Source organism: Hyperolius riggenbachi, chromosome 4 (assembly GCF_040937935.1).
Source record: "Hyperolius riggenbachi isolate aHypRig1 chromosome 4, aHypRig1.pri, whole genome shotgun sequence".
Lineage (NCBI taxonomy): Eukaryota > Metazoa > Chordata > Amphibia > Anura > Hyperoliidae > Hyperolius > Hyperolius riggenbachi.
This window is the reverse complement of record NC_090649.1, coordinates 205,280,055-205,292,433: the sequence shown is the minus strand read 5'-3', so window position 1 is coordinate 205,292,433 and position 12,379 is coordinate 205,280,055. Positions and strand designations below refer to the sequence as shown.

General features: G+C 41.1%; 1 protein-coding gene across 3 annotated transcripts in view; it reads left to right on the top strand.

Moving 5' to 3' along the window:
- The window catches only part of DIS3L2 (DIS3 like 3'-5' exoribonuclease 2), a 313,259-nt gene that overhangs the window by 77,696 nt on the left and 223,184 nt on the right, over positions 1 to 12,379 (top strand). For all 3 annotated transcript variants that reach the window (XM_068281273.1, XM_068281272.1, XM_068281274.1), the window contains 2 exons: positions 198 to 251; positions 9,184 to 9,285. In XM_068281273.1, the coding sequence (XP_068137374.1) occupies positions 198 to 251; positions 9,184 to 9,285 (156 nt within the window). The remainder of the gene's footprint in view (positions 1 to 197; positions 252 to 9,183; positions 9,286 to 12,379) is intronic.

The window sequence follows — 12,379 nt, the reverse complement described above, 5'->3', positions numbered from 1 at the left end:
GTAATTTCATGCTTCATCTAGTCAGAACGCAGGTTATGTAACCCATGCTCAGCTCTTGCTTTCTAAATATATAGAACATTATGTAAAGTATAATATTTATTTATTGTATTTATATTAAGTAGTAGTTTAAATGTTATGAGTGTTACAAGCACATACAGTCTGGCAGACTCTGACATTGCACTGTTCTTGTTCTCTAGGGCGCACTAAGAATCAATCCTAAGAAATTTCACGAAGCCTTTCTGCCATCGCTGGTAAGACTCATCTTGGTGACTGTGAAGTATGTCTGTCTTTCTCAAAATGATCTGATCATGTTGCTTTGCTCTTGCAGGCTTCCATGATCTCTGTAGTTGTAGACTTAATTAATGATCAGCCTTCATGTTCTCTTACCTGACTTGTCATTCATGGGCTGGCAATTGAGTGCGGAACACTTTTTGAAGCAGCTGACCCAGGGACCACCAGCTAGTGTAACCAAATCTGTTTTCTGTATCCCTGCTTCATTTTCCACCAAATTATCCTAATCCCCTTTATGCAGTGTTACTGTTTTAATTCCCTTCTTGTTTCAGTGCTCAGTTCATAGTGTTTGTTCAGATATTCAGTAAAATGCTTTTTTAATGGACATGTCTAATGCAGATAAGGAAGTAATGCTGTTTCCCACAGACCACTGATGCGGAGGTCATGCATGTGAAAATTTAGATCTAATACCTTATTCTGCGTTCTCTGCTCTGATGTGCTCATGTTTTTTTTATGCAAATGAACTATATTTTAGTTTGCATTTGCGTTCCCAAAGAAGAGCAGATAAAAGTCTTGAGATGAACTGCAGGGACCCTGCAAGACCATGTACACAATCATGGTGCAAGGAAACCTGTTTTGAATAATCTGTCTTGTATGGAAAACTATAGCTGGCTGCAGGCTGTAAAGTAGAGGTTCTTAATGACCTTCAATTACAAAATGGCTTACGTAGCACTAATTTGATAATGAGGGTGCTGGTGGGTTACAATCTCTCCCTATACCTCAATTTTCAACCCACCACTTTCAAATGTGGAAACACCCTCATACTCCCCAGACTACAAGTTCTAAGTAAAAAAAAGACAAAAAACAGAGTAGCGCTGGGTATATGCATTTATAAAATAGCAAGTTGATTTTGGGCCCCAGCTTCGGCAAGCGCCTCAATAGACCGCAATAGAAAGCGGTGGCTATATGGAACCAAGATGTTGATTTAGGCACCATTTATGAGCTGTTGAGGAAATAGTAACCGATTGGCTATGTGTTCAGCTATCTCAAGCCGATCAGCTAGTTCAAAGGTATATTGTATTAGTGTATCTTTGTGGTATTCCTATGGCACTTAAGTGGCTTTTGTTGTAAGTACTACCTTCTTACAGGCATCACAGGTTAAAGAGAATCTGTACTCTAAAATTCTTACAATAAAAAGCATACCATTCTATTCATTATGTTCTCCTGGGCCCCTCTGTGCTGTTTCTGCCACTCCCTGCTGCGATCCTGGCTTGTAATTGCCAGTTTTAGGCAGTGTTTACAAACAAGATATGGCTGCTAACTAGCTTGTGATAGGCAGAGAGGAGCTCAGTCTGTGACTCACACAGAGCCTGCAGGGGGCGTGGAGAGGGTGTGTATAACTTCTATCCTATCACAAGCAGAGCAGCACATTCCTGCCTCAGTGCCTGAGCCCGACAAAGCAGTCAGAGGAAAGATGATTAGATTATATAACAGAGATTAATATAGCCACTGTGCAACTAGGAAAGGCTGCAGTAAGACAGACCACATTAGAACAGGTATAGGATCTTATAGGATAGAAGAAATAAGGCTGATCCTGTCACTTTTCAGACACGCCTAATGCATGAACAAGAGATTTTGCGTTTTTCAGTACTGTATTCATTTCAAAGCAATGTGTCTCTGATTAAGGAGAATATAACTAATCCAGGAGACGTGTAGAGATACTACACATTGATTCCAAGTTTGCATGTGTGATTGCTTCCACATTCTAATATTTGCCAACAATAGTCATTTCCCAAGTAATAGGATGTTATGTAAGTGGGGGGAAAAGCCTTCATAGAAGATCCATCAGGGAACTCTGCCTTGGCAGAAATCTCAGTTTGCCTTTCAGAATCATTGTGGGAGAATGTTATCTGTAAGGTGAGGCTTTGCTAGAAGCTTCAGGGGGGACAAGCCCATGCATGGGGTACGCCATAAGATGAAAGATGCTATCCTAAGCACTTGGAGCAAAATCAGTATGGCTGCCAGTGTCATTAAACTGTCAACATCAACAATAGTCACATTATTTGGGGGTTTGTATGCCTCCTATTTTTTTTATGGACAGTTTTTTATATTTCTCTTAGCCGTGTGTTTTTTTTTTTTTTCTATTTTGACTAATACAGTGTATATTATTTGTTTTTGTGAAGGCTTCAGCTATTGGATGTTATGTTTTTAGTCTTCACCTGGGTGATATTAGAATATAATGCAGATTGCCAAAAGGGTAGTTGATTAGAAATGGTCCTCCTGGAGCAGGGTTGCGAATATGTTATGGCCAGAACCCGAAGTTTGGCCACTTTGCGTTCTGGCCGGCCACTTCGGGGTTCTGGCCGGTCAATGTGCGAAGTGGCCGCAGCGAGACGGCCAGAACATACATTATCTTACTGGAATCCTTTCATTTCTAACATTGGCCGCACCGCCGCGGCCACTTCGCACATTGACCGGCCAGAACCCGAAGTGGCCGGCCAGAACGCAAAGTGGCCAAACTTCGGGTTCTGGCCGTAACAAATATACAATTACAGGAGAAACACTGAATAGATGAGCCTATAGTTGACCATTTTAAAGCTTTTAACTTCTGTAATCTGGCACAAAATGTGCTGTTTTAGATATGAACATGTACAAAACTGTTACCATGGTAAAACACTATTATTTGCATGTCTGAACCGCCAGGTTTTGACCCTTTCAGGCCTTTGAAGAGGGAAAACACTCTGTAACATGTGCAAAAATCTGTTTCCCGTTGAAACTCTCTCCTGATAAACAGTCCTGCAATCTTTCTGCATCAAGTCATGGGAGGCAGCACACAGCTGCTGAAGCTTTTGTCCCAATCAGATTGTTTCAGCTTTTCAGGGTCTTACAGAACATTCTGTTACAGCTACAGAGCTATACACTGCCTGTTAGTGTGTGCAGGCAGCCTTATCTTGGGTTATGTGTAATATTTTATTTGGTAAAGTAAACTAATTCAGGCAACACGCTCCACTCCTTTTTTTTTTTCTTCTCACATAAAAGGCTCAGCTGAATTTAAGCTACATACACATGCTTTATTTCTTCAGTTTAAATCAATCCTTTTGGGTGATCATTTTGGAACAATTGCTGTACAGACACACTGCTTGGCTATCTGCTGAGTAGCTTGTCCTGTTTTATGGAGAGGTACCTTGCTGTGGCTCTACAATAGCAGTCATATAAATAAAAATCAGAATAAAAATGGCAATCAGAAAAACTGATCAAAGGCAGGGTCTCCTTTTACAGTGGATCACCTGTAATTATGCTAGAGTCACCTCAGGAGTATGATCCAGGGTTGTGAATTTGGTATGTAAATCCTTTGATTCACACTTTTTTGTTTTTAAATTTGAAATATACTAGTTTTAGTTTCAGTATACTAGTTATACTAGTTTTATTAGGGTAACATTTTCCATGTGAACTGAACATGTAAAGCATTCCATTGCTGCGAACGCTCACTCATTTTAAAACTAAATAACAAATCAAACCATCGGCTGGGAATTTGATGCGCTACTTTATTGGCCATCTAATCGTGTTCCTTCAGCATGAGTGAGGTTACGGTTTGGGTCTGAAATCTATAAGCCTTTGCATTGTGTTTTTTTTTACTATTATTATTATATGTATTAAAAAAAACAAAAACTGGACACCATAGTGGCGAGAACAGCTTATCGTGTGGTTTACAATCCAGGGACTGAAACTGGGACCTCTGGTGATGAGGCAGAATGGTTTGCAGGCAGACTGAGTTGCTAACTATTTGGACAGTCACTTGGATGCAGAGTTGATGCCACAGTAGTAACAATGGAGGGTACAGCGACTGGCACTACGGCGGCACTCAAAATATGTCACAGCTTGCAAAACAAAAAGGCATAGATTCCACCAGGTATCCGCACATGTACAGCACAGCGTGCTCAGGATCAAGAAACGAAGATATCAAGCTCATTCACAACATAGATGTATGAAGATCCGGCACTGCTTCTAGCTTTAAAAAGAGCTTTATTGCCAGCGGCTCTTTCAATATGCAAAAAAGTTTCCAACAAGTTTCCAACAAGGTAGTCAAGAAATATTCATGCGGTAAAAACATGCAAGGTGCACATACCCGTTGTGGTTAGTGAAGGCTGTGGGGCATGGTGGTAAGAACGGCCCGCCTAACGTCCGTTTCGCTTCAGTAGCGTCTTCAGAGGCAGTGTGGCAATTCACGACTGTCCGTTTCCGGGTTAAATACTGCATGAGGAATCATTTCCGGGTCGCATCGTCGCTTCTACGCGTACAAAAGTACGCATGCTCCCACTAACGTACGCATGGATGTGCGCATGCTCCATTGACGTCATTACGCATCCATGCGTACGTTAGTGGGAGCATGCGTACTTTTGTACGCGTAGAAGCGACGATGCGACCCGGAAATGATTCCTCATGCAGTATTTAACCCGGAAACGGACAGTCGTGAATTGCCACACTGCCTCTGAAGACGCTACTGAAGCGAAACGGACGTTAGGCGGGCCGTTCTTACCACCATGCCCCACAGCCTTCACTAACCACAACGGGTATGTGCACCTTGCATGTTTTTACCGCATGAATATTTCTTGACTACCTTGTTGGAAACTTGTTGGAAACTTTTTTGCATATTGAAAGAGCCGCTGGCAATAAAGCTCTTTTTAAAGCTAGAAGCAGTGCCGGATCTTCATACATCTATGTTGTGAATGAGCTTGATGCCACAGTAGGTAGTCAGACATGCAGGAGTTTGACAGCAAGTGGGCCATTGGCCAGGCAAGGGTTCAGCGACAAGGAGAGTTCTCAGACGGACAGTGGTTGTCAACAGAGCGAGTAGTCAGACAAAGTAGTGGTCAGTAATAATAGAAAAGGTGGTCACTGTGGGAATACCACGGTCACCTGTATGACGAGGAGAGACCAGGAGCCAAATGGTGCAGCATTGTGGGGTATTAGATGTTAGATTGTAGTACAAGTGTATACTCACAAAGGTGGGTTGCAGCCCCTGCAACCACCGTATATATAGCCAACGGGGAAATAAACGTCCCAGCTCGGTATTTCAGGTCCTACAGGAACTGGATGCACCCACTCCTGGTTGGTCCTTCTTAGTTGTAGAAAACACCACACCCGGCAGGTGAACACCTCCAAAGGAGATGTAATATTTGGTACTGGGGGTGGAGGCTCCCAAAAATAGGTAATTTAATGAAACAAAAAAGTATATGGTGGAGGGAAGGGTGTCTTTACCACTCCAGATGTAAGAACCCAAACCACAGGGTTAATGTAAAAAGAGTAAATTTATTTATTCAGCATGATTAAAAAGACAACACGTCCTGGCGTCCATGCTTGTGACCATATTTTAAAGGCACTTGTATTCTCCTGAAGAAGCGGGCTGAGACTTGTGAAACGCCTTTCTTTTGAATCAATTCAATCAAAAGTAAGATATGTTTTTAGGGCTCTTTTCCACCAGCAATCGCATAATGCAAACACAAAAGCAAGCGTTTGCGATTTTTAATTAATTTTGTGTATGTGACTGTGATTATGCATTTGTCTATTAACATTGAAGCGCAATTGCAGGTAAAAATTGCTCCAAGAAGAAATGTCGCTTCACATAAAATCGAATCACGGAAATGGGAAAATACTTTATGCAATTCTTATTTTAAACCAGCAATCCTGGCGATATAAAAATCGCAGGTGTTTTGCGATTCGGAGTGAATTGTGCTCAGTGGAGAGGAGCCCTTATTCTGACACTTAAAAAGCGAACACCCTTCATATGCAGCCACTGTGCCACAAGACAGTGCCTTAAAGGAATACTTGTCTGCTAAAAAAAAAAATGACTTTTACTCAGCCCCCTGCAGCTGAACGGTGCCCTCGCCGTGTCCCTCCGATGCACCTGGACTCGCCGTCGGCCACTTCAGGTTTGCCGTCACCGGCTGACAGGCTGAGAACGCGGCTGATTGTCCGCGTTCCCGGCCGCAATAGCGCCCTCTATAATGTCATTTTTTTTCTAGCAGACTTAAGTATTCCTTTAACTGGAAATGCTTATAAATCCCATATTATAAGGACTTATAATTACTTATAAGGACAGTTATATTATAAGGACTTATGACTATTACTCAGTTATATGCTGAAATGCTGTCATTTAATTCTGTTTTTAAAGAGACACTGAAGTGAAAAAAAAATTATGATATAATGAATAGGTTGTGTAGTACGGATAATTACTAGAACATTAGTAGTAATTAGTAAATGATGTTACAAAGCAGGTCAGTGAACTTTTGAACTGTCCTCAGGCAGAGAAAAACAAAATACGACTGACCGGTGAGATAAGCTTTGGAAGACAGAGCTCTCTGTGACTTTGAAAGTCGTGGAGCTCAATGGCTCTTTTGCATAGATAACTGGAGTTTCTCAACTCTTCATGTACTGGAAACAATATTAGACTCATGTCTCTGCTCCTAATGTTTTATTTCTTAGCTGTACTACACATACAAATCCTCAAATCATTATATCATATTTTTTTTTCCACTTCAGTGTCTCTTTAAGTCTTTTATCGAGTGTAAAGTTGTACAAATAACAATTCACACTGTGGCAGACTTGGGCTGGTTTCACAGTGGGACGTTAAAGTCCCACGTTGCAGCAGCCAGTAACGCAGCCTAACTCACAGCACTGTAAAATCAATGTGCTGTTCACAGTGCACATGTTGCGTTACATAGTAACGCAGCACGTTTAAACAAAGTGCTGCATGCTGTACGTTATACTGGGCTAAGTCACGTTACACTGTTTGCACATGCTCAGTAATGTTGGAGGAGGAGGTCTCCCCTCCTCCTCCGCGGCCAGCCACATGGCTAATTAATAATCCCTGCACTGTGGTGATTCGTGGTAGGACTCGTAGTGTTGTCCGGATCATGAACGAATCGTTCATTTGATTCGGATCTTTTTTGTGAGTCAAATCACACGGATCGTCCCAATGAAAGATTCGGTTCACAGTGGATGTCTCTCTCTAGAAGAAACATGAACATACAGAATGTACAGTGCAGAGAAAGTCCTGTCCTGCTAGTCATTTCACCCAGTCTGCTTCCCTAGTAAAATGATTCAAATGATTCGGTTCAAAGATCCGGATCTTTTCAGTGATCCGATTCAAATGATCCGAATCCTTAAAAAGATCAGGACTTCCTATCACTAACATGGAGCGGCTGCTTTGAGAGCTGCATAACGCAGCTCAATCTGACGTCCAACTTCAACACCACCATGCGTTGCGTTAGAACGTTATGCGACCATAGCGTCCCCTAAAACGCAACGTCTTGGTGGGAAAGTAGCCTTAATCTTGTAACCAACAATTGGTGGCATATGTGTAATGTCATGCAAAGCTGTTCATGCTTAAGAACATATTTTAGGCTTTTAGTTTTCTTCCCAGAACATTACAGTACTTGTCATTAAATGAATTAGTTGTCGTTATTGCAGAAGCCTTCATGTGCTAAAGTCAAATGCAAGTTTAACAAGGCTCACGTTGGCTTCTTAACAACACTTTGGCATGTGCTAGCAAGTGATTTGCATGTCATTACTCAGAGCATCTGGCTTTATTTTTCGTGATTTTTAGGGGTGCCACAAAACTAATTGTCTGTTTTTAGACTCTCTGTTGAGCACAACAGGGAACAATATTACTCCTAGAGTGCCTTGATTGTATACGGAATTAAACTCCTCTATTTACATTGCTGTTTTCAAAGGTCTTGCACTGCTCTCTGTAGTAGGACTTTTTTATTTTTGTTGGTAGATCTCAGGTTTGCCGCCTTTATACAGGTTTGTAGCCCTTTTACAGATTGTCAGGTTACCCAGCTCTGCTGCATTTTTGAGATGTTATTAAAACTGACATCAAACTCAATTTACAAATGAGTATGACTGCATATTAACTGGTATGTAATAAACACCAAGGAAATAACAGCTAGTATCTCGTGTTCATTACTATGACTACATGAGTCCTGCTTCTTTGCACTACAGGAGTTGGGTAATATTCAGACTCCATATTAACCAAGATGTATTTATCCCTGTTCATCTGAGTACAGGTTGACCTCAGGTCAGCCCCATCTTCCCATTCTTCTGACGATGGGATGGTACCTTTGTCCCTATTGCTGAAGTACAAAGGGCTCTTCTGCACCTTGGAAGGAAGTGGTAAGAGTATTAGCAGGTGGTGGAGCAGGGATGTAAGGCTAAATACAGAAACCCCTTATTGGCACAGTATCCCTTACCTGTTCAGAGTTGAAATCAATCAGAATATATGACTCCAATTAAAATCCTTTCATGAAACAATTATACCTATAACCATATTAGACTATTCATTAAGACTTGTATGTCATTAAAGTCAATGTGTGTGTAAAGGCAGGCATTTCAATACTTTAGCAGTTTGGTGTATGTTAATGGGTTATAGTGGTGTGTTAAGAAGGTCCAAAATGGTGTCACTGTTTTAGGACAAAACTATCTTCTGGTTGTTTAGCTGACCATTAACTTTTTCGATACACTAGCTTTGGAACTTCCTGCCTTCTATGACCTTCTTATAAACGTTCATGGCCAACTTAATTGTGTGTACTAATGATTAACTTGCAGTATAGTGAAGAGCCATGAAGGTCTTGTATGCTAGTATCTAATGAATGAACCATGGAAGGGAAGTCAATGGGTAACCCTTGAGAGTTTGTGTTTCACATACTGCAAAAGGTTGAGCCTAATCAATGCGATATTCCAGGTCAATATATGTAAACACAGCTTGCACTTTCTGTTTGCCGTAACACTGTACTAAATGGTATTGACCTTTAAAGACTGATTTTCAAAGAAAATAGGCAGCACTTCCATATCATAAATAAATGTACTTTTTATGAATGAACAGTTTGTGGATTTTTTTTCTGTTTTGTGTCTAGTGCTGTAATGAAACAGTTATGTGTTTTATTTGTTTAGGATGGCGTCAGAGACATATTTATTGATGGCGTGGTCCCCAGGAACCGAGCTCTGAATGGTGATGTGGTGGTTGTGGAGCTGCTTCCCCGTGACCAGTGGAAGGTCAGTACTAACACTAATGTCCCTGGGCCAAGTCTTTTTATACCAAAGTGTTGTGCCTAGAAATGCATGATCCAAATGGCCAAACCTGGATATTTGTACACTACATTTATTATGTTATTATTATTTGTACATTATATATGGCTCAGATTTTTTTAATCAAGCAACTCTGAAAAGGAGTAATAAACAACTCTTTTGTGAAATGTGTATTTTCAGAGTAAGAAATCTGTAACAGGACTACTACTTAGTGACATTTAAAGAGGAACTTTAAAAGTGGAAAAAAGAAATCCATACATTGCAAAATGAGACGTTAAAAATAGAGGTCACAAAATGATTGATATTGATCATGTACCGTAATTTGTTTATATTATTTGATCCTCAATCAGCCTGCACATAATCATCTTCACTGCTGGCAAAAAAACCAAAACAAAAACAAACAGCACCAACTGTTATTATCGATAACCACACCCCCTAAAATGCGACAGACTCAAAGGTTGCTTTTTGTTTTTTTATAGATATACATTGCACAGAGGGAGATACAAGTTGCTGGGCAGTCGGAAGGCTCCCACAGTTTGATGTCAGGACCTAGGTTCTGGCAAGGAAATGAACAGCGCTACTTAAAAACAGACAAGTGCCTACCTGCAAAAGGGTGCAAGCCCCACTTGTGGGATAAAATACACACCTAGCATACACATGACCTGTCTACCACTGGAGGATGTTTGTTTCCGTAACAGCTTGCATGCAACCTAGTAGTACTTGTCCCTCCCACTGCGAAGAAGTCAATCCTCCATGGGAGGGGACCTAACACTAACTAAATCCTAACCTATGTATATGCATAGCCTGGGTGCGGCTAATCAAGTAAAATCGAAAATTGAAAATTGCGCAAAAGGTGGATCAGCGCATCACCAGGCCGCCTCCGACCTAGGTTCTGACATCACACTGTGTGTATGTGTGTGTCGGGGAGAGGGGGTCGCCACTATATGAAGACAATCCTGATCTCGTGGCAACACATTGAAGAGGTTGCAAACACACTACGTTTTCAATAGTGTGGGCCCAGACTGTTTGTCTTGGCTAAGAACTCTCTAGGGTGTATGGGGCTTTAGAACTGTGTGTGTGCCTGGTGTTGTTAAAGCGAACTAAGCACCCTTTCTATCACTGGTATTTATCTTGGGTATAAGAACCGCCATGGTCCCCCCTCCCCTTCTCACCATCCTTATCTACATTATTTACAGGAATCCTATATGCGATCTTAACCATTTCCCTCTAGATAAGGGACGGACTGGCAGGCCTGCTGAAGTAGGCAAATAACACTTAAGGTGCGTACACACGTACTACTAAAGAGAACGACAAGTCCGTCGGACCCTCCCGTTGGGCAGTCGTTCTCCCGACAGTAGTGCATGTGTACAGTCTGTCTACAGACTGATAAGGCTGTTTCTGAACGATCCGCTAAAGACAGACAGACTGTCTGCAGGCAGACTGTACACACGCACTACTGTCGGGAGAACGACCGCCCGGCGGGAGGGTCTGAAGGACCCATCGTTCTCTTTAGTAGTGCGTGTGTACGCACCTATAAGTGCTAAACTTTAATTTTATAATAAAAGGTAAAATGGAAGTTTATTTTAATAACGAGACTTATTGTTAGCATGCTATTGAGAATTCCCTGGGTGCTTAAAATGGTGCTCGGTTCACTGTAAGAGCTCCAGAGGCAGGATGAGCAGTGAAGATAAGGGTAAAGGAAGCTATAAACTAGATTCAGTAGGAAACCGTTTCAAAGGTCAAATTTAATGCAGGGATTGACAAGCATTATATTAGAAAGTGTTGTAAAATCAGTAATACTAGCATGTTGCATTATTGATCAGGTCCCAATATTTAGGGTTTTTTATGTGCACTCAAGTGAAAGGTACACAAATTTGTGCTGACATCTAATAGGTTGAGTAGAGAAGGTGGTTGAATCTACCATTACCTCCTAATTCAATTTCGATTGTGGAGTTATTACTTGTTTACCATATTGGTTTATTTTCTAGTGTGCAGGGGTTTCATTTGCTAGTTGCATAATGTGACATTCTTCTTATTGCACCATAGCACAGGAATGGTGCAGTTTGTGTATTCCAGCCATGTTTTCCCCCTTAATATTGTATTCATTAGCGGAGTGGTATTCATCAGCTCTTCATTGTTAATGGGAAGCTATGACAATATCTGGCAATGCATGAAAGGGGCAGCACACAATGAATGCCTAGAAGTAAACTCTTATTGTACAGCATGCTCTGTACGGATGTCATGGTAGTCAGAATAGAGCTACTGATGTCAGGTTTGTTGGAGCCACCAGAGCCTCTTATTGCTTTTGTCCTGTCTTTCCATCATTCTTTAATACAACAGTGTGGCAGCACTTGTTATGACTGAGCAAAGCTACAATTGTCATTTGCTACAGTGACTTTGTTCTAAGCACAGTCTGGCTTTGAAACACTTCCTCTTAGGCCCATGGAACAATGCTAGCTGTACGGACATTACATGCTTCAGATCTTGTGCTGCTCCTCTCGAAGGAAACCTTCAGGTTAAGCTATGTAATATAAATAAAGCTGTATTTCAATTTCCTTGTTAAACAGATTTTACTGCAGTTTGTCCTATAAATATTGGTGCCTTGCGTTCAGTGTGCACACACACTTGGCTGTATAAACCCCCAGCACAGTTCAGTGTTGAAGACTTGCATGCACAAGGTCTGTGTGGTTAAGCTTGCAGAACTGATATCTACTTTATGTCCCTGGCATAACTTTCATGTAAGCACACGAATCTTTGTATCAAGGCGAGAGCAGTGTGAACGTCGTTTAGCATGACGTATCATATTCTAGCTGTCAGTTGTAAACATTAGCTTTATTTCTTTTTAAACAGGACTAGATGAATTTGTATCTGTTTTACTTTCTTAGAGCATCATCCTTATGAATCTCTTTAGCGAGCTAACTGATCACCCCCGTGATTGCATGTTAAGCTGTAATCTGAAGATTTTGTAGCAGCAGTAACTTCAGTTTTGTTACCTACTCATTTAATTTCAGTTAAATTTATGAATGCCTGAATGCTTTATTGAATGTGCCACCTGTGTTTT